Genomic DNA, 21,144 nt, shown 5'->3' on the forward strand with positions numbered 1-21,144 from the left:
AAAATTATTTTGTTTGCTAAAATTCAGTTATGCTAGTATTAATTGTGAGAAACAAATTTGATCTGAGATTCTTTGTTTGAACAAATTAATTCCTAAATTCAACCAGCTGACGAGCTATCCTTCCCAAGAGGTTGAGAGTTATATGAAACACCACGAAATTATAAGCCAAAAGTAAGAAACCTAGGATCCAAGTGACGTGGGGGGTGAAGATGCCCCTCTTAGGCAACCTAGAAGATTCCTTCCAAGTCCTAGTACAACGATTTTGAGCCTTCTAATAGAATAAGAGAAATTTATTTCTTTTTTTTATGAAGCTTCTGCTGCAGCGGTAAAAATGGATGACTAACAAACGGAACAATTAAAAATTATCAAGGTAAAACTGGAAACTCCTTAGCTTATTTTGGTTGGGCCATGTTGATTGAACTAATTTAAGTTGGATTTTATCCTAAACATTAAATAAAATTATTACATGATTTTTTTTTTTGTTAAAATTCAAAATTTTGAAACCCTATCATTATTTTTCCTTTTTTCTCTCTCTCTATGTTAATACGTTCTTTCGACAACTAAACCAGCAAACTCCGCAAGTTGAACTTCTTTCCACATCTGAAAAGGCAGAAAAGGTAAGCGAAGCCACACTTGCAAGTGGGAAATAGCGGCTCGAGCAGCCTTAAAAGTTGGGGTTCGTTGTTGAAGAGCAAAAATCTGCCCTCTGATGCACCATGATATGCGAGCAAGCACAAATAGGAGATCTTCCTCATCCAATTTCTAGATTTTTTTTCTTCATTTCTCTCCAATTACTAGGTTAAAAAGATTTTTTTTTTTTTTTTTTAAATCCGAAACCAAATCGAATTGAGATACAAATTATACAAATTGAACCAACCAAACCAAATAGTAATTTCGATTTGATTTTCAGTTTGCAAAAATTGAATCGAATAAACCAAACCCATCCTTGACAAATGGATAGTGCTATTCACACATCATTTTTTATCTCCCACACACTCTTGTAATTTTTGTCCATTAATATTCTTAAGTTAATTTGATCCGATGACTTGAAATTGATAAATGTGTGAGAGATAAAAACAGATGTGTAGATAACATCACCCTTCACGATATTATTAGGGAGAGGAGGTGAGCTTAGTCACATAATGAATAGCAATAATATGGTTCAAATTCGATTTTGATCAGAATCAAACTTTAAACCTCTTTTTTACAAATGAAAATAAATACTACTAAATTATACTACTCATTTCGTCCGTCCGATGAAGTCTAAACATTAATCAATGCGTTGTGTTTTGACTCCACAATAAACCTACGTCTGACGCGCTCACACGCCACCCGACGGCCCCCACGCCAACCCCACAGAGACAAAACCTACCTCATCTAAAAAATCTATCGTTACCGGTAGTTGTACCTCACAACTCACTTTTCGCGCATCCCAGCCGTTGATCTCCCACAAGCGAACTCGTCTTCGCGGGCTCACTTCCTCCAAAACAACAGTCCAGATCGCATCCCTCGTATCATCCAAGGGCTCACGCAAGCTCACCCACTACATCAACTCTCACAGCCGCGAGTCCTAGTCCTTTAGTGCAGTTCCAGCTGCCCGCAGCAGGAATGAAAACCATCTCTCCTATTTTCTCTCCTCCTCTTTCTCGCTCCACATCTCTCTCCTCTCCCACTCACGCGCCGCCGCCCACCGGCGGATCTCCGACTATTTATCCCTCCACTCCCTTCCCTCTCCTCCCTACCCAATAAACCCAAAAAAAAAAAAAAAAAAAAATCGAGTCTTTTATTTTATTTTTTTCTCAGCGGAATTTTATCGAGCAGTTGGAGAGCGTTCAGTAGAAAGAGGAGAGGGAGGATTATCTAAAAAACGAAAGAAAAAAAAATTGAAATATTTGAAAAAAGGAAAAAAAATTAGTTTTTTTGTCTGTTGAAGATGGCGCAAGTTCAGCAGGTCCCGGCTCAGAATGCGAACGCGGCGGCAGCGGCGGCTGCGGCGAACGGTGGCGGAGGAGCCAACCAGTTCGTGACGACGTCGCTTTACGTTGGCGATCTTGACCCCAACGTCACCGATTCGCAGCTCTACGACCTGTTCAACCAGCTGGGTCAGGTGGTTTCGGTTAGGGTTTGCAGGGACTTGTCCACCCGGAGGTCGCTTGGCTATGGCTATGTGAATTTCGCCAACCCACAAGATGGTTAGTGGTTTTGATTCACTTTATTATGGATTTTTAAGCTCAATTATGTGATTTAAATCATGGGTTTTTCTTATTAATAGCTGATTAGGGATGCTTAATTAAGATTTGTTTGTGCATGCGGGATTGGCAGCTGCGGAGGCTAAGTAAACTCAGCTCAATATCGTGTTTATTATCTGAAAGTTACAATTTTTAGGTGTGGTGAGTGGATCCGATTGTGTTTAACTGTGCTTATTCGATTAAGTGTCAAATTAAAACGAAACTAAGTGATGGATATGTGCCCACGTGTTGCTTGTTAAGAGCTTTAGTGTTTGCAAACAGGGATTGTTGTTAGGTGGGGAAAGTGAATACAAGCATGTGTTTATTGTTTGGTATAATTGTGATTGCCTATGAACCGACGTTTCAAATTTGGCAATGTGCTTATTTTTGTCATTAAGTTTTCCTTCCTGCCGATGCGTTTAAGTGATTATGAATTGGTGCCTGTTGGCGAGGTTTGTAATGTTGAGATTCTGGCTGTGATGATGACTCTTGTACAAGTTTTCTGGTTATGCTTTACGACTTTCAGTTGGGTCTTCAGTAAAGGCTCCAATTTTGGTTTGGACAAGAAAGAATATGACGTGCACCTAGTTGCATTAAGCTACTGTTGTATAATGGTTCGTTCTAGCAAAGGACCTTTCATTTACCCAATGAGCTCACTGTATGAACTAGGAATAGGTAGTTTAGGTCTATATTTAGGCTTATTCTCGGACCCAAAAACGGCTTATATTTTAAGAGTGTGTCCTTATTTTCCATGCTCATGCTACTCTTTGAATAATCTGATTGGTGTTACATGGAATAAATTTGGAAGATTCATTGTTACCTTTTGTTATTAGGTGATAATTTGTCCCCTTACCTATCTTTTATGGCTGAGATAATAAAGGTTTTAATTCTTTGGCTTTATTTCATGGTTTTATAGTTTTGTTGCACGCAAAGATCAGTTTAGATGGATATTCTAAGGCCTCTCTTAAAATTTTACTTTGAATTTTTCTATATCATGTGGAGGCCGTCGTGATTAGAAACCAAAAAAGGGGGATACTTTGGTTTCCTGTAAACAATTGTGCCAATGAACAATTATATTTAAGCAGCACTTGCTGGAAAGATTTTTGTACAGTATCTTTTTCAAGAAGAAAAAAGTTGAAATTACAGCTTGAAAACATGGATCAGTTGGGATGCTTGCTCTTATTCATTCAGCTATGTGTCAATTTTCTTAGGACCATGAGTTATTTTTGTTTTGTCTTATGATTTTTATTAACATGAGGATTGAGTTGAAAAGGTTTGACAGAAACCTTTTACAGTAACATGTGCCTCATAAGTAGCTTCATACATACATGCAATCTTATGTTTTGTTCTTGAAATAGAGATTAGAGATACCTAGTATTTTTTTCCCTTCCTTTGTTGTGTTAGATTAGTCAGTACTCTTTTTTCTTTTGATCTTACTTACATCTTTAGTTGGAATTGATGGCAGCTGCTAGGGCTTTGGATGTGTTGAACTTTACTCCTGTGAATGGAAGGCCCATTAGGATTATGTACTCTCATCGTGATCCTAGTATTCGCAAAAGTGGGTCTGGCAACATATTTATTAAGGTATTCCTTTTTTAACTTTTTATGCAGCACCATTATACTTTCATGTCATGGTTGTCTTTAGTTTTACTTGTCTTATATCCTTCCTGACACCTCTACTTGCATTAATTTTTTCCAGAATTTGGACAAAGCTATTGATCACAAAGCCTTGCATGATACATTTTCTGCATTTGGAAACATCCTTTCTTGCAAGGTGGCTACAGACTCCGTTGGCCAGTCAAAAGGCTATGGCTTTGTACAATTTGACAATGAAGAAGCTGCCCAAAAGGCTATAGAGAAGTTGAATGGTATGCTTTTGAATGATAAGCAAGTTTTTGTTGGTCCTTTCCTCCGGAAGCAGGAAAGGGACAGTACTGCTGACAAGTCAAGATTCAACAATGTTTATGTAAAGAATCTATCAGAGTCAACTACTGAGGAAGATTTGAAAAAAGTTTTTTCTGAATTTGGGATAACCACTAGTGAAGTTGTGATGAGGGATGGAGATGGAAAATCAAAGTGCTTTGGGTTCGTCAATTTTGAAAAGGCTGAAGATGCTGCTAGAGCTGTTGAGGCTCTGAATGGAAAGAAATTTGATGATAAGGAGTGGTATGTTGGGAAGGCCCAGAAGAAATCTGAAAGGGAAAATGAATTGAAACAACGATTTGAACAGAGTATGAAAGAGGCTGCAGACAAGTATCAAGGCGCGAACTTGTATGTTAAAAATTTGGATGATACTATAGCTGATGATAAACTTCTGGAGTTATTCTCTCCATTTGGGACTATTACCTCATGCAAGGTGTGTATTGTGTAGACCCTGTTTTGAATTGCAAAGTGCAATGCACTTGTGTGATAACCATCATCGTTTTGTATTGGTATGGCCTAACATGATTTTTTTTTTGTTGACATGTGATCAGGTCATGCGAGACCCTAGTGGAGTTAGTAGGGGATCAGGTTTTGTTGCATTCTCAACTCCTGAAGAGGCAAATAGAGCTGTAAGTTGATTTCCTGCGTGGGTTAACATAGTGCTTCTATAGTCTTATTCCAACTTCCCTCATTTTGGTTTTGTAGAAGGACAACATTTTAATCTTGCTGCCATGACCAACCATGGGTAGTGAGATTCATGGTTGCCCTCATCTTTTAACCCACAAAAAAAATTAGGGGTTAGGATTTATGAATATTGTAGAATATGGGGGCTCTTATGGGTAATGTGTGTCTGTGAGCGCGTATGCGCACCTTTTATTCCTCAATAATAGTGTTTAGTGAAAATAAATTTGGGTGGGATGCGCAGAATGGGAGATAAACAGAAAGACCAGCACATAAATTCTTGTTACTGTTAAAGAAATAAAATTTTATTTTTGTTATTGTTTTATAGCTATTGGAGATGAATGGAAAGATGATTGTAAGCAAACCTCTGTATGTTGCACTTGCACAACGAAAAGAAGATAGAAGAGCAAGGCTACAGGTATGCCTTATATTTGTCTTCCAGCACATCATACTTTAAGTTTGGCCTAACATCAATTGATAAATAGTTCTTCCATATGCAACAAGTTATGTTCCGACAAGATCCTTAATGTGGGGTGCAGACTAAAATATCTCGAAGATACTTGTACTATTTAACATGTGGCACTGTCGTTTTAGTATTGTTGTGTTATGGACATTTGCTGCTTGCACAGGCTCAGTTTTCTCAAATGCGGCCAGTTGCAATGGCACCTCCAGTTGCTTCTCGTATGCCAATGTACCCTCCTGGTGGTCCAGGTCTTGGACAACAAATATTCTATGGTCAAGGCCCACCTGCCATCATTCCCTCCCAGGTAAAGAATTTCAGATTCTTGCATGATTATGTTTCAGGTTTTGATTATGTACTTGCATGATTGGACACAGATTTAAAGTGTTACCCCAATTACCTTACTTTTTGTATTTTTATTTATTTTTCTTTTGTAGCCTGGATTTGGGTATCAGCAGCAGCTTGTTCCTGGTATGAGGCCTGGTGGGGCTCCAATGCCAAATTTCTTTGTGCCAATGGTTCAGCAGGGGCAGCAAGGGCAGCGTCCTGGTGGCAGACGTGGAGGTTCTGTCCAGCAAAACCAGCAACCAGTTCCCATGATGCAACAGCAGGTTGGATGCATGTTGTCCTGATGTAGTCTTTAGTATTTTTATTTGTTAACATACATTCTGATGACCTTTTACTGACAGATGCTACCAAGGGGGCGTATCTACCGCTACCCATCAGGTCGCGGTATACCTGATGGTCCCATGCCTGGTGTTCCTGGAGGCATGTTTTCTGTTCCATATGACATCAGCGGCGGTGGTGGCATGCCTATCCGTGATGCAGCACTGTCGCAGCCAACAATTCCAATAGGGGCCTTGGCTACTGCTCTTGCAAATGCCACACCAGAGCAGCAAAGAACGGTATGCTTTTGTGTTTCTTTGTCCATTCATTGTCCTGAGATGGAAATATAGTTTCTGTAAATTTAGTTCCTAGTGCTTTTCATACATCCTCTTCAACTATGCTGTATGCCTATTATTAAATCGTCTGTTGGGCGAAATTTGCAGATGCTGGGTGAGAATCTTTACCCGCTCGTGGAACAGCTGGAACCTGACAATGCAGCAAAGGTTACCGGCATGCTTCTGGAGATGGATCAGACTGAAGTTCTTCATTTGCTCGAGTCGCCTGAAGCTTTGAAGGCAAAGGTAGCTGAGGCTATGGATGTTCTGAGGAACGTTGCTCAGCAACAGCAAGCTGGCAATGCAGCTGATCAACTTGGCTCATTGTCACTCAATGAAAACCTTGTTTCTTGAGAGTTTTTCTCTTCGGAATCATGGATTGAGATACTTGTAGGGTGTGGTTTGGATTAGTTTGAGAAGTTTCTTGCGCAGTTAGAAGCTGGTTTTGGTCTATTTCCGTGAGCTTTCGGAGTTTATTTTGAGATTGTGACGTTTATGCATAAATACTTCTATGCACATATTGCTTTCCTTATTATTTTGTGCCAATGAATGGCGCTGAGAAGTGTTGTCTCCAGAGTGAAATTGTTACATGGCCAGAGCAATTTACAGCAGCACCAAATGATCCGAGTATATTTTTTTTCATATGCAAGACTTGACTTGCTCTGGCTGTAACAATTTCAACTCTGCAAATTACATTTCCTGTGATTGAATTTGATGTGGGTTTGAACGTAAAATTGTTCCAAGTATTGTCAAGAGAAGATCATGGGATTACGGCGGCGAGTCGGGAAAGATTCTGGCTTCCTTTTCCCCATACGTCTTCAGGATGTGGAGTCTGCTCAGCCGAGCAGTTGGGTTGTGGTTTTTACACATCTAAACTGGACTTTAAAAACTTAAAAATTAGTAGAATTGATGGGGGACGATACGAAAGGAAAAAATTTGGATCTGATAACACGACTGAAACAACAAGAGACTTGTATGGCTGTTGGGATGCTAGGTATTGATTCTTGATGTAAATTTAAAATAACTGTGCAAGGGAGAGCAATTTTTATGACACGCGAACACCATCACGGTGGCTTACGTGTTAGTGATATAAGAACATGGGGAGACTAACGCATGTCTTTGTGTTATTGGCACGAGATGTGTTAATATTGTACTCGTGTCATAAATCATTTATTATGCGAGGAGTCATAAATTCAGCTGTCTTCATTTTCTCGATCCATTTTTGATCTATTGATTGTTGTCTTCATTTTCTCGTTCAGTTTTTGGTATATTTAGGGGTGGGCATAAATATTCTTCTGTTGTAGTTCATCACTTATGAAGGGTCATGCATGTATTTCGATGTGTGATTCAATTACCATCTTTTAGTATAAAAATCCGTTGACTTTTTTTTGTGCTCTAAATATATGTTTGCAAGATTCAAACAATTTATTATTCAGAACCATGAACTGGCGTGAACCGAACTGTAACCGTCCTGAATCGAACAATACAGTTTCAGAAATAAATTTAAGTGAACCGCACCAAGCTGAACTATTGATATTTCTCGATTTCAGTTCAGATGTGAGGATGAAACCGGACCGAACCGAGACGTGCCCATACAACGACTGTTATCATTACTGTACGCTTGTATTCCAGTGAAGAAAGTGCGACACAATAAACGAAGAGTACAATACCAAATTATTACAATTAAACCTCAGATAAATTTCTATATTTTATGAAAAATAATTTCAATCCCAGTATTTTAGAAACGCATTGTCGATGTTTGTAATGCGAGGGGCAACAAAGCAATTTCATAACTAAAAATCAATTAGAGCATGACAGGCGAATAATTGATGGGTGTTAACACCCAACAATGGACGATAACTAAACGCGAGGTAAAAACATGTGAGTTTATAAGACAATTTTGCATTCATGTACTCTAATTTACTATTTTAAGAAAGCATTATATGCACAAACTCGAAGACAACTCTAACAACAGGATACCTGAATACCGTTTGTTACCGTCCACATCCCACGGAGGCGACGTTCAAAACCAGCCAGTACTAAATCGGGACGTTTATATCTAAAGCTTCATAAACCGGCATCGATTAAGACCAAGGCCTCCTACTGATTTGTCTAAGAAATCAGGCATCAACTCGGTTAACGTGCCTTAGCCGGAGTCCTATATCAACTTCTCGGTCGTACCGGATTAGCCCGTTGGTCTCGAAGTTAGAGCCCTGCACTTCCGAGGATGTCCCTGCTTCGTTTTGCTTCTCTTCGACGGCTTCTCCAAAGTTATGAAGCCTACGACCAACCAGATACCGGTCGTCACGTATTGAGTTGTGAAGGTTGGTGAACCAGACATGGAATCTCTTGGCGCAAAAGCACAACAGGCTAAAGCAAAGGCATCCCAGCCAGGCAAACCGATAAACTGCTGAATTCACCACTAATGGGTAACCGAGAACAGGAAATAGCCCTCTGGCAAGTACGTAAGGCACACACAGGGCAGTCAACAACTTCATTATGATTGGGAATACAATCTCGCGAAGCACCCAAAGCCCTTGCAGCCTAGAGAAACCGTCTTCCCTCACCCTTTCGAACTTTACCCGCCACGTTTCATCCACCAGTGGCATCATGTGATCCAACATAACCTGCAGAAGTGCATAACAAGCACCAGCGATAAAAATAAAAACCAAACTACTTTGCGATAGAAAATCCTCAACGTAAAGAAGTTGCACAGATTATGCAACAGGTTATTTTATAAGACCACGTACCAGTCTAGTCCATATCTTGAGAAAAATAAGGCCCAATGCCCAGTCCTGGTAAAGCAAGAACACTGGGCTTTCATCAACAGGCACACGCATTGGCACGATCACCAGAAGCTCAAAGAGCAGCCCAATCAATACCGGAATGACAAAAATCTGAAACAATAAATGTATGTCAGAATGAAAACACATACGAACCTGATATAAAACACGGATTTATAGGAGTAAAAAACCAAATGATTCTTACCCATATTGACAAAAGTGCGGAACTCTTGATAACAATGGCACACCACTTCCAGATCTGGCCTAACAGAACTGCAACCCTCTTTGTTCGAATATGCTCAATTGAGTATCTTACTCCGGCCACAGCAGTCCATATTATGTAGCTTCCAATGATGAAAGCATACAAATCTAAAAAAAACAAAGGGTATGAAAATTCAGCAGTTGTATCTCAGATGTATGAAACGTAATGTTTAGAAGAGAAATTACCATTGCACTTGATTCCATGTGTTATAGGGAGAAAAGGAATGACATTGAAAATTGCCCTTCCAAGTGAGGTTGGTACGACTATTAAGGCAGAGTTGAAGACAAGTAACGTCATCCAAGCCACAACCAACAAGAGTACAATGCGAAGCACAAAACTGTACCTTCTGAAAGACAAAAAGAAAAAGATATTAGTAACTAGAAGACGTAAAACTGGTTAACAAAATCAATTAAAACAACACAGTTCAAAGATGCAGGCAGGAATATGAAAAAAAAGGATGTCAAGACGTAAAATTGTTTAGTAAGAACAGCTGCAATTTTTTTACAAGTTTTCTATCTCAAAGCAGGAAAGCAAACCAAGAAAATTAGATTCAGGTAGGCACAATAAGGACAATTCTTGAAAATCAGCCTGCAATAATAAAAGATAGGATCCGAATGAAATCAATTTGTAAGGATTCTCTAAACTTACTCAGAATCAGATTGTTCATCTGTGTCATCCTCTTCTGCGACAATTGAGTCCCCTGATGCAAGAATGCCCGCATTAGGATCATCAGCACCTGGAAGTGCCACCAAAGCCTGATCATGTACCCCTAGTTGAACCTGTACTCTATCCTGTCTACCTGGCTCTGCATTTCCATTTTCCTGAGCACCATTGTCCTCAGGTCTGGGCAGTAAGAAATCCGTTAAACCAAGTGCCCAACCAACTGCCGTAAACCAATAACGGAGGAGGGATTTAATCGTTGTCCTTAATTTGAAATGCTCAATGGCGAATGGAATACATATTTGAAAAAGAAGCATGTCCGCAGGAATTTCAGTAAATGGGTCCGACACCCTGCCAATGGGAAAAAAGTAAGGCACAAGTTAGAGAACAATATAAAATATCAAAAATATCACAGCAGTTAGAGAATAATAAGTGACAAGGAAGAATAGAGGGTCATCTTACGAGATGTCAAGAGGAAAAATGGAAGGTGCCATCCGCATAGCTAGTTTAACTGGTAAAAACACCAGCATCACAATTAAACTCCCATACACCGCAACAGATAACAGGACCCTGCGAGCATGTTTGTGCACCGGATCATCAATAAGATCGCGGAAGGGATTGTAGTTTGGATCAGCTGGATCTCTAAGGAAATAAAGAACTCCATTACGCAGAACCTGCAGGAAGAACATAGGACAAAAAAATACATGTAAAACTGGTGTTTGGAAAAGCAAATTAGCCATACAACTAAAATGGCAAAGAACAATACCCCTCGAAGAAGACTGACGAATATGCTTATTTGTAGCATGTATACAATTCCAACAACCCAATGGACCAGTGAACTGGCTAAGGGAGATGCTGAGAAGAACTGAACCCTGTGAGACATGGACTTCCCAAACATCCTTATTGTGCAAACATCTAGCCACCATCCACACATCAATGGAAATACCCCCAGTTCAATGACTAGAAGAAATGCAACCTTAATCATAGTCATCAAATGCCTCATTGCTGCCAAGAACTGCCTGAAGAGAGATGGAATTGTCTCTGCCATAGAAGCAATACCATAGAACCTTCCCAAAGTCAATGGCTCACCCCTAGTGTACCGAATCAAAGCAACAATGCCAAGGTAGAAGAAAACTAGGGAGAATATAAACATGTATCCAATAGCAAGAGTTGTAACATCAGACAGCCTTGATGTCCCAAGCGTTGCCCCTTTCAGGAAGTCTGCTGAAAGTGGTGAACTTATATTGTTTGCTACCTCATTTAGTCCACTCATGTTTGCTTTCAGGGTCTCTTCAACCTGGCCGACCATACCGCTTTGTTGGCTTTCAGATGATAAATTTGTTACGGCCGTTAATGCATTCTTCAATGTCACATTTGCCAAGGAAAGGGCTGACTCTGTGAGTGGCATGACCGTTGACAATACTGGACGAGTAGCAGTGGAGAAAAGCCAAGACAAATGATAGAGTATTATCCGACCAATTGAGAAAGGCACAAAGATTACTACGCCAAGGAATATCATATTGCTGGCCAGAACCTGAAGAAAGAATTGGAACCATTCAATGCATTAATACAAATTACATAAAAAATCCTTAAACAACATAGACTCCTAAATGAGCCACTACCACTGAAAATTGACCTCAACCAATTAGCACACACAATACAGATGCATAAACAAGCTATAGTTGCCAGAGCAATCAGAAACAAAACGAGAAAGACAATAAAAAAGAGAGAACAACCTAAAAATAGAAATATAAGAGCATTAACTAATTATCAGAAAACATAATCTACAGAAGAAGGAGAAAAAGAGCAAAACGAAAACTTACAGTGAATGCATTTTCAACTAAATGAAATACAGGTCCCTGCATGCCAACGAGCTCATCAAACGGTACATCCTCAGCGCCATCAGCATCATCCAGACCATCAAACATCTGTTCCACATGAGCCTCAAGACGAGCTGCCTGCATCTCCCACCGAGCAGCAACATTTTCTGCATTCCTTCTAATCATTTGACCTGCTCCAGCAATCCCTTGTGCTCCAGCAGCATCTTCCCCATTCACATCACCAACAAAGTTCCTGTTAGCTTGTCCAGGAGCTCTCCTTGCAGGACGGGCACCATTTCTTTCCCCTTCATCTTCTCTGTCAGCATCCTGTCCTCCTAGCTCACGTAAATGCCTGAAGTAATCCCTCAGAGAAGTGGCCCCGAGAAAAATAAACACAATGCTAGCAGAAAGTAGGAACCCATGCAGACAATCGGTAAGGATTACTGTAGTGGATAAATGACTAAGGAATAATCTCTGAGCTTCACCAAAACTCCTCACAAAAGCCAACCGCCATATCCAAAATGTAATAAAAGGTATAATGAGGAGCCAAACAGAAAGCACAAAACCAAGGCGCAGAAAGAATTGCAGAACATGGCAAGTTTTCATTGCCATCCCAACTACAAACTCTTGAAAAGGAAGCCTTGCAGGGGCATTCTCAGCATAAACCGGAGAGAACGAAAATGCATGCTTGCAAACCTGCAATGCATGTAAAGTAATCATGAGCTCCCGAGAACATAAAAATTAAATCACCAATAAGCTTAAGCACAGATAGAATGACAATTTGAAAAAGATAAGAAACAATGTTGGAGCTCCCAATGAAATCCAACGCAACTTGTATCTTGATTAGATGCGTCATTAAAAATTATTCAAGGTCCAAGATAAATGGTATAAGCTCAAAACAGTTCACAAACCTCCGCTAGGATATTAACACGTAGCAACTTCTGCCCTTCGAACTTGGGCGTAATGCTGGAGTTTAGCTTCTTACTAACACAATGATATTTTTTCTTCTCTAAACCATTGCCTCCCACCACACAATCCTAAACAAATTTCAAATATATCTTGCTCTTTCGTTTTCGTTTTCTATCTAGTAAACGGAAGCACTCCCATGCACACTAGCATACAATAATCTTGTGGTTCTCATATCATATGGTTGAGTTAAGACCCCCATAATACAATGATGAACTAACAGGAAAATGATTTCAGAGTTGAATAAAAAGCTCAACTTCGTTTTGATTACTCAAAACGACACCGCTTGACTCCCTTACCAATATCATAAACAAAAGGGGTAAAATAAACCCTAGAACCCTAATCTAATCAATTCCAAACTCTTATCTGAAAATTTTAGGGATTGCAGACACCAATTCAATCACCCACAGAGACCGAAATGGACAAAATTCAACAAAATCCAATCACAGAGAGAGAGAGAGAGAGAATTGAACCTCGCATTGGCGAGCATTGCTGTGATTGAGCCACTGCAGGAGGCAATCCTGGTGGACAAATTTGATGCTTCCGCTACAAGCGCACGGGTACCGGAGCGGGTTATCGGCGTCGCCCGGGTTTCTACAGATCCGGCACACGTCCTCCTCCTCTTCCTCATCGTCGTACTTGACCGCCACCGACGAAGACGAGGTCGTCGTCGTCGCCGCCGCCGCGGCGCTCGCTTCGTTCTCCTGAGACGACGACGCCTTGCCGGTATCGATTGGGATGTCCCGGTCAGCGGACGGCGGCAGGGCCGGGGCGATCTCCATGGGTCGGTCAGGGGTGGGTCGGAGTCCGCGTTGGGTATTGTCGATCGGTCCTCGGTGGGGGCGTTTGAAATGATGACGAAAGATGGGTGGGTTTTAGGGTCGTGGTGGGAAAAGATGGCGATGGGTAATCTTAGCGGGGAGTGTATTTTACGTTCCGGCTTTGCCCCTGCGGGCCTTTATTTGATTTGGGGGTATGTCGGTGATTTTACGTTGGAGGTGTTCGTGGGGGTGACGTGGACGCGTGTGGAGGTAGAGGTCGTTTGGTACCGGGAAGTTTCGACGGTCCCCGAAACACATCACGTCAGGAGTGACGTGATTAACTTTGAAGGTTAAGGTTAACTTACAACAGGGTTGAAATTGGATATGGGTAGAAGATTGACAACACGGGGTGGTGGCGCAGTTGGCTAGCGCGTAGGTCTCATAGCTTCTGAGTTATCCTGAGGTCGAGAGTTCGAGCCTCTCTCACCCCATTTCAACTTTTTTTTTTTAATTTATTTTTTTTAGCAAATTATATTTCATTTATTCTAGAAATCATTCTGAGCTCACCCCCAATAAACTCACAAAAGATTTTTTTTCTAAGGGGAGGGGGTGAGATTAGTCTCATAATGAACTAGCAATACTGTAGTTCAAATTTGCCTTTAGAGATAATCAAACCTAAGCTTCTCACTTACAAGTGAAGAGGAATATCACTAGACCATAATTAGGCCTGGCAAACAGATCGTGTTATTTCATTTATTCTAGAAATCCTTCTGAGCTCACCCCCAATAAACTCACAAAAGATTTTTTTTTCTAAGGGGAGGGGGTGGGGCTAGTCTCACAATGAACTAACAATAATGTAGTTCAAATTCGCATTTAGAGATAATCAAACCTAAGCCTCTCACTTACAAATGAAGAGGAATACCACTAGACCATAATTAGGTCTGGCAAATGGATCGTGTTCGTGTCATTTTTGTGTAACACCTGTTATCTTAACGGGTAAAGTGACTTGACCCGTTAAGAAAAATATATTTTTTTTTCTTAAATTTGCACATACCACACATTGCCACATAAATATTACTTCAAAACATTAAAACACATTTATCGTTTAAGTACTATATCTACACTCGAAAATAACAGCATAATAAAAAAACATTCATACACTACTAGTCTATTACAAAATATTAAATGTGCAAGGATATGCAAAATGAAAATGTTTTTGTTTTTAAGGTTGTGAAGTCTTTCTCAAAAGTTTAAACCTTGTCAATGGAACTCAAAACTTGCATATTTACAAAATTCTTAATTTTCATCGATCATCATGAGAAAATTGTTTTGGAACTTTGGTTTGATCTATTGCCTTCAAGAGTTATGTTGATGAGGTTTTCAGTAAGGTTTTCCCAAGGTTCTAAAAAAATCTGGGCGCTAGTCGGGTGACGAGCTAGCACCTAGCGCCTAGGACGGATCTAGGCGGATTTAAGTTAATTTCTTGTATATGTTGTAAATAAATGTATATTACACATAAAAAATTATACTTATATGAAATTCATGGATAAGATAATAAAAGAATGATAAAGTACAAAAAGAGTATCCAACAAGTCTAAAATTTAAAAACACATTAAGCACATATGTCATATAACTTAAGACATTTTGAATGATTATATCAAATTTTTTAAAAATAAAAGTAAAAATCTGAAGTAATGGGTTGGGTGGTTAATAATGAAACTACTAGAAAGCCATGCCAGTTATCCCTTAATGAAACCACGCCCATTGGTATCATCCCCGAAATCCTCTCTCTTTTATTTATGATTTTATTGGTGTCCTACTTTGAACTTTGGAGCCAAAACCGGTTAGAGCATGGGTCTTTTATTTATGATTTTATCTGGGTTGGTGACACTTTCAACTTTTGAGCACCAAAACCAGTCAGAGCATGCATCCTTCCCCATTTCATATCAATCAGTCTCATCTCTCTCACATATTTTCTCTCTCTCTCTGACACACAAACCCTAGGTTCTCGTGCACTTTCCACTCTCTCACATCACTCTCTCCCTCTCTCTCTCTAAACCTACACATTCAACCACCAATTCTTATCATCACTCACACATCACCATCATTTTTTTTTTTGAAAACCGGTTCTCTTCTCTCTCTCTCTCTCTCTCTCTCCTTTCGAACTCTCTGCCTTCTTTCTAAACCACCATAGCCAAAGAGAGCTCCAAGCATCATCACCACAAATTCCAATTAAATCGAGACCCCAAACCACCAAATGCAAGACTTGCGCAACCTGGGGATCCCTATGGTACCTTTGCATGTTAAATTCTGTGATGGAAAGTAGGAGAATCCAAGCAGGGGTTCTCGGTGAGAGTTGCTCTAATGGAATCGAGCTACAACCTTTGAAAATTGAGCTTCTGGCGTGGAGCTCCGGTGAGGGACCCGTCGAACTTGGGGTCCCATGAACTCGAATTAATCCCGTTCGAAACTCAGGTAACTTAACCCATGCTCTGCATGTTAATTTCAAGTTTAAATTCGAGTTTGTGATTTTGGGTTTCTGTTTGGAATTTCTTCCCAGGAAACCATTTCACTCTGCTTGGATAGCTACTTAGACCGCCTAGGCCGCCTCAGAGCGCCTAGGAGGCCGCCTCAGAGCACCTAGGCGGGCGCCTAACAGCTCCCCGATTTTTCTTAATGATTCGAACTTAATCGCATTGGCACACCTCCGCCTAGCACCTAGGCGGCCGCCTAGGCCGATTTTTAGAACATTGGGTTTTCCACGTTAGAACTCTCTTCCGCATAAACTAAGTATAAAAAAAACCAAACATTAAAAACCATTCAAATTATGAGAAGTTTACCAAAATAATTATGAAAAGAAATAAAACAATAGTACTATACCATATAAAAATAAATTAGCTCCTTTTCCAAATAGCCAATCTCGCGTGCACAACAAAGCTTGAACTGTTTCTAGTAACAATGAACAACGATATGGATCTAGTACTCTACCCCCAATACTAAATGCAAATTCTGATGCAATAGTTGAAATGGGAATTGTTAGCACACCTCATGCTAACTAAGAAAGTATCAAATAATAAAAACACTCCATTTGCCACCAAGAAAGAACATCTATGTCTACTTTTTTTATCTATTCTTTTATCCTCTAAATACTTCTGCAATTCATTTTTTTCAATCGAACTTAAACCATCGTAATTATTATCTAAATCCTACATCATAAAAAATAAAAACGAAAACGTAATAAGAATCATGCATCATGTCAATTTCAAATATAATATCAACACTTTTTATAGTACTACTATTACAAATATATAAAGTAAATAAAAACAAACTTAGGTTACCTCAAAGAGAACATCTCCATATTTTGTTTGATGATAAGACACTGAATTCATTAGAGTATTTGAATTATCAAGATGCGAAAGTTTTTTCAAGTACACACCAAAAAGAACACTCAATTTGTCATTAACTTTTGTAAATTCGACTGAATTCACACCATGAAGCTTTGTGTAAGCCCAATCCACAAAATGCAATTTATAACAAGTGTCTAAGATGATTGCAATTGCCAAAATCAAACTGTACTCTGACCAATACTTCTCAAACTCCGTGTACATGTAAGTTCCAATCTTATTCATGAAACTTTCAGAGTCATCCATGGCTGCCTTAATTTGAAGTTGGATTACGAACACCTTAGGGAAGAACAATTTGTAACGAGAGTAAGTTTAGACTGGAGAGATTAGAGTGAATGAGAGAGAAGAGAAGGAAAGCCTCCAACCTAATGCACAATGGACGGCTGAGATTAAATCTCAGCCAATCCAATGGTCACCAATTTTTTTTAATTTAATATATATATATATATATATATATATATAATTATTGTATTTTTTTTAGGGGTATAAAATTAATATTTTGCTTATTGTGTATCGTGGTATCCATGTGTATACCCAAACCAACTCGTTATCTTAATAGGTGCTTATCGAGTTACCTGATAACGACCCTATTCATTATCGTGTCGACCTGAACACCTGTTAATTTCGTGTCATGTCGGGTTATCGGGTCATGTCATGAATTGTCAGGCCTAACCGTAATACTAAGTGGCAACTCCCAAAAGATATTATGCAACTGATTTTACAACAGCTCTCTATATCAGATTCCCTTCGATAATAAAATAGAGCATGTCAAATCCTAGGTGGATATATGACTATGGATATATGACATCAAAAATCCTTCCAACCGAAATGTTATTTGCTGACTGGATTTCAAGCCTTCATGTTTAGGAGCCAAATTTGGCATCAACGTCAATTTTTTTTTTTTTTTTGTTATAATTTTATAGTGGATCCTTTATTCCACTAACATTTTAACCAATAAAATTTTCTTTCAACAATTTTTTAAATAAATATAACCATTTAAAGCTCTACATTAATAATAAAAAAAAAAAACTAATATTTGACAACTCGGTTGGAGAAACACAAAATTTGACATAAGATTTCAGATTGCCACATCAGCCATTAATTGAATTTGACTCGAAGGGGGCTGTAGTCAATATAGGATAGGAGGATTTTAAAAGATTTTAAAAGTAATAGATTTGATAGGATTTGAAAACTCCTACAAACTCCATATGAATTTTTAAGGATTTCTATGGACTTGATTTATTATTTTGATTTTTAAGGATTTCTATGGACTTGATTTATTATTTTGATTGATTTTTATTGGTTACTATCAAAACATACTGAGATTTTGCATCAAAAGAAGGTCAACTTGTTGTTTGAGTGATTTTTCTTTTGTTTTTTTTTGTGATCAACATCTTTCCTCCAACTTTTCTTCCCCCATTATTCGTAGCCATTTTTTTCCTCTTCAACCATCTTCTGCCGCTGTATATTTGGCATCGCCTTACTCCTCATTTTCGTGTTTTGTCAACCCACATCCAGTGGAGACCAACCAAATCTTAATTTATTGACGCATATAGATAATTGAAGAAGGAAACCACCAATGCCCATTCCTTGTTTATTATTTCTTAGAGAAAGACTATCATATATAGCCATTTTCTAACCAACACTTATTGAATTGCACCTAGCCAAATTAGTGCATACATTACTTTTCTCCTTCGGAGACAACTTATACAAGGTGTGGATACATTGCATAACTGAGATACTGTAACGACCCAAAATTTATTCAGAAGCAAAACACAGTAATAGGCCAAAAATGCAATCATGGTTAATCTTTACTCTATCATTCATGTTAAATCAACTTACTTGACAATTATGCAAACATTAAATTGGTTACTTTATGGCTGCATCTAACCTCCTTGTTAGATTGCATATGTACCCTTAAAGGGGATCAAACCATTCGTAGTTCACCGTTATACTTAAATCGTTTATCCTTTAAATATTCAAGTGGCGGACGTTACGATATTAGATTCAAAAAACCAAATCACATCAAACGAATGTCAAATATGAAATCAGAATATTGAATTTAGCTTAAAAAAAAAAAAAGCAACAAAGGGAATAATTTTCATACATGGGTCATAGTGGCAGTTTCCGATGAATGGATACCCAATTTTCCGACTAACTCTAAAAAATGTCAAATTTCACATAATTGTAGTACACAACAAGGGGAATAATTTTCATACATGGGCTGAAGTCCAATTTGGCCGAGAAGTGGCCTGAAAACACCACAATCCGACGGAAAACCCAAAAAAGGGTGAGCTTCGATTCAACATCCAACGGACTCTGACGCCTCAACCAAGGCTTGGGCCTTGATCCTGGGTTCATATGAAGTTCCTTAGTGGTGGTGATCAACTACGAGGCTTCCAGAATTGGAGGATCACCGTCGCTACACTAGCTAGTGCGCCGGATTTGTTCATCGCGAAAAGAAAGCTAAAACGGCTTGGGTTTTTCATGGAACTAGGAGAGAATAGATCGGGGATGAGTTTCCAGGTGGTGGCTCGGTGCAATTCGAATTTCATGGCTTCCGTCGGGTCGAGTTGTGCAAGTAACCGGGTCGAGGGTGGATCCGCTTCCCTCCTTCTCCTTTCCCTCATTTCTTTTCTTTCTTACTCTTCCTATTCGCCTGTCCACTCTCTCATTTCCTTCCTTTCTCTTCTCCTCTCTCCACAACAGCCACACACGTGGCACCCCATATGACTGCTCAGCAAAGCTAGAGCCTTCTAAATAAATGGTCAAATGACCATTTGCCTTTACCTTTTCTCGTTTATATCTCTTTCGTTATAACTCTGTTTGACGAACGGTTTTCGCCTACGCACTCATAGGATCGACCTCTATCCAAATATGCCAAGATATACAGCAAAACATATAAGGATAAAGTACGTCCACGTATAAGGATAAACTAGGGGCATTTTCATCTTTTTAAACTTATCGAAACAATTATACGCCGTAAATATAAATGCGTTGTAACCCAAATACGACTACAAAATATTTAATGCTAAAATCCAGGAATGAGATTTCACATTTCTCCTCGTTTAAATTTCATAATCGTCAATTAATTTGAATTTCATGACTGTATCACATATTTAAAAATAATCAGAGTATTACAGATACCCTGGAGCTACATATTGTTAACTGAACTGAATCAGTTAAGTTCTTCTTATGAGATTACAAGTAAATATTGCAAATAAATGAATTTACCACTTTAACATCTCCTATATTCCTTGAACTTTGAAAGTAGATGGGTATACTGCCCTTTCTCCATTATATCTATTATTACTTCATAAGCTAAAGCAAGTTTTCCAGCATTTTGCAAATAACTTACTAAGTTGTTGTACACAATAAAATTCGGATCACAGCCTCTGGATTCCATAACTTTGAGCATGGAGCATGCTTCCTCAAACTTTATTGGCATACAAAGATCACGAATGATAGCATTGTATGTAAATACATTTGGAGTTAGCAAAACTATATCTACCATTCTTATATTCTTTTGTGGGTTGTATTTGACGTTTGATTGTGTTTCTGGTACTGGTTTGGAGAAGACGGGCTGTAAGTTAACATGGTGTTGAGACATGGCATAATTGGACTCAAAGAAGATAGGATTAATGACAGTGACGGGTGAGAAGTGAGGAATGAAGAGAGAGGGTTAGAAGAACATATAGATTTGAAATCCTAGAGGGTGAGATGTGATTATTTTTGGTCGTGGTTATATACACTTCACATAAATTTATAATCACTCTAAAAAAATCAATAAAAATCTTAATTGGTTACCCATAAATTTGGATGTAATTTTAAAATCCTCTTAAATCCTATTTTGATTACACCATGATTTCAATGTCTTTTAAAATCTTCTTTTAAAATCCTAATTGACTACACTTTGATTTCAAAGTCCAATAAAATCTTATTAAATCCAATATTAACTAATAATTTGATATTTCCATTAGAGATGGTCGTAGGTGAATGAATTTAAATTCTACCAAAATGTGTAATGTCCCAAGTGTATTCACTTCTTATAATTTAAAGTTCCAATTCAATATACTGGTCAAATTCAAGTTTGGCTTGAACTAATCTACATACTTCATTTTAATTCACACACAATTACTATTAATTTATGTCGTTTGATTCTCTTTAATTAATATAATTCAACAACAAAAGACGAAGTGGTGTATGAATAACACCAATTCATTCAAATTTTTGAAGTTCGAGGTCCCTTTCAGCC

The 21,144-nt window shown here is 38.7% G+C and overlaps 2 protein-coding genes and 1 non-coding gene across 3 annotated transcripts; 2 read left to right on the forward strand and 1 right to left on the reverse strand.

Moving 5' to 3' along the window:
• The first annotated feature begins 1,391 nt into the window (after nucleotides 1-1,391).
• On the forward strand, nucleotides 1,392-6,765 carry LOC137725527 (polyadenylate-binding protein 2). Its single transcript, XM_068464246.2, has 9 exons — nucleotides 1,392-2,192; nucleotides 3,694-3,812; nucleotides 3,928-4,584; nucleotides 4,703-4,780; nucleotides 5,161-5,250; nucleotides 5,462-5,599; nucleotides 5,730-5,903; nucleotides 5,982-6,197; nucleotides 6,342-6,765. Exons 1-9 carry the CDS (start codon nucleotides 1,934-1,936, stop codon nucleotides 6,585-6,587), a joined length of 1,977 nt encoding a protein of 658 aa, XP_068320347.1. The 5' UTR covers nucleotides 1,392-1,933; the 3' UTR covers nucleotides 6,588-6,765.
• A 1,285-nt stretch (nucleotides 6,766-8,050) lies between these two features.
• LOC137725526 (putative E3 ubiquitin ligase SUD1) lies at nucleotides 8,051-13,682 on the reverse strand. Its single transcript, XM_068464245.2, has 9 exons — nucleotides 13,198-13,682; nucleotides 11,762-12,454; nucleotides 10,705-11,472; nucleotides 10,401-10,612; nucleotides 9,927-10,289; nucleotides 9,464-9,624; nucleotides 9,222-9,385; nucleotides 8,984-9,130; nucleotides 8,051-8,860 (listed from the first exon to the last, which is right to left on the reverse strand). The coding sequence occupies exons 1-9, from the start codon at nucleotides 13,504-13,506 to the stop codon at nucleotides 8,354-8,356; spliced, it is 3,324 nt and encodes a 1,107-aa protein (XP_068320346.2). The 5' UTR covers nucleotides 13,507-13,682; the 3' UTR covers nucleotides 8,051-8,353.
• Nucleotides 13,683-13,891: 209 nt separating this feature from the next.
• TRNAM-CAU (transfer RNA methionine (anticodon CAU)) lies at nucleotides 13,892-13,976 on the forward strand. Its single transcript is given in 2 exon segments — nucleotides 13,892-13,929; nucleotides 13,941-13,976. It is a non-coding gene; the product is annotated as a tRNA-Met (tRNA).
• The last annotated feature ends 7,168 nt before the right edge of the window (nucleotides 13,977-21,144 follow it).

This window comes from Pyrus communis, chromosome 5, assembly GCF_041283825.1.
Source record: "Pyrus communis isolate YQ-2024b chromosome 5, ASM4128382v1, whole genome shotgun sequence".
Lineage (NCBI taxonomy): Eukaryota > Viridiplantae > Streptophyta > Magnoliopsida > Rosales > Rosaceae > Pyrus > Pyrus communis.

What these genes read in the sequence shown, in the direction of transcription:
- LOC137725527 (XM_068464246.2), top strand. Translation starts at nt 1,934, where the DNA reads ATGGCGCAAGTTCAGCAGGTCCCGGCTCAGAATGCGAACGCGGCGGCA. An exon ending in GGACTATTACCTCATGCAAG is followed by an intron (nt 4,585 to 4,702) that starts GTGTGTATTGTG and finishes ACATGTGATCAG; the next exon opens with GTCATGCGAGACCCTAGTGG. An exon ending in TTCCCATGATGCAACAGCAG is followed by an intron (nt 5,904 to 5,981) that starts GTTGGATGCATG and finishes TTTTACTGACAG; the next exon opens with ATGCTACCAAGGGGGCGTAT.
- LOC137725526 (XM_068464245.2), bottom strand. Translation starts at nt 13,506, where the DNA reads ATGGAGATCGCCCCGGCCCTGCCGCCGTCCGCTGACCGGGACATCCCA. An exon ending in GATGAACAATCTGATTCTGA is followed by an intron (nt 9,625 to 9,926) that starts GTAAGTTTAGAG and finishes TTTGTCTTTCAG; the next exon opens with AAGGTACAGTTTTGTGCTTC. An exon ending in TCAAGATATGGACTAGACTG is followed by an intron (nt 8,861 to 8,983) that starts GTACGTGGTCTT and finishes GCACTTCTGCAG; the next exon opens with GTTATGTTGGATCACATGAT.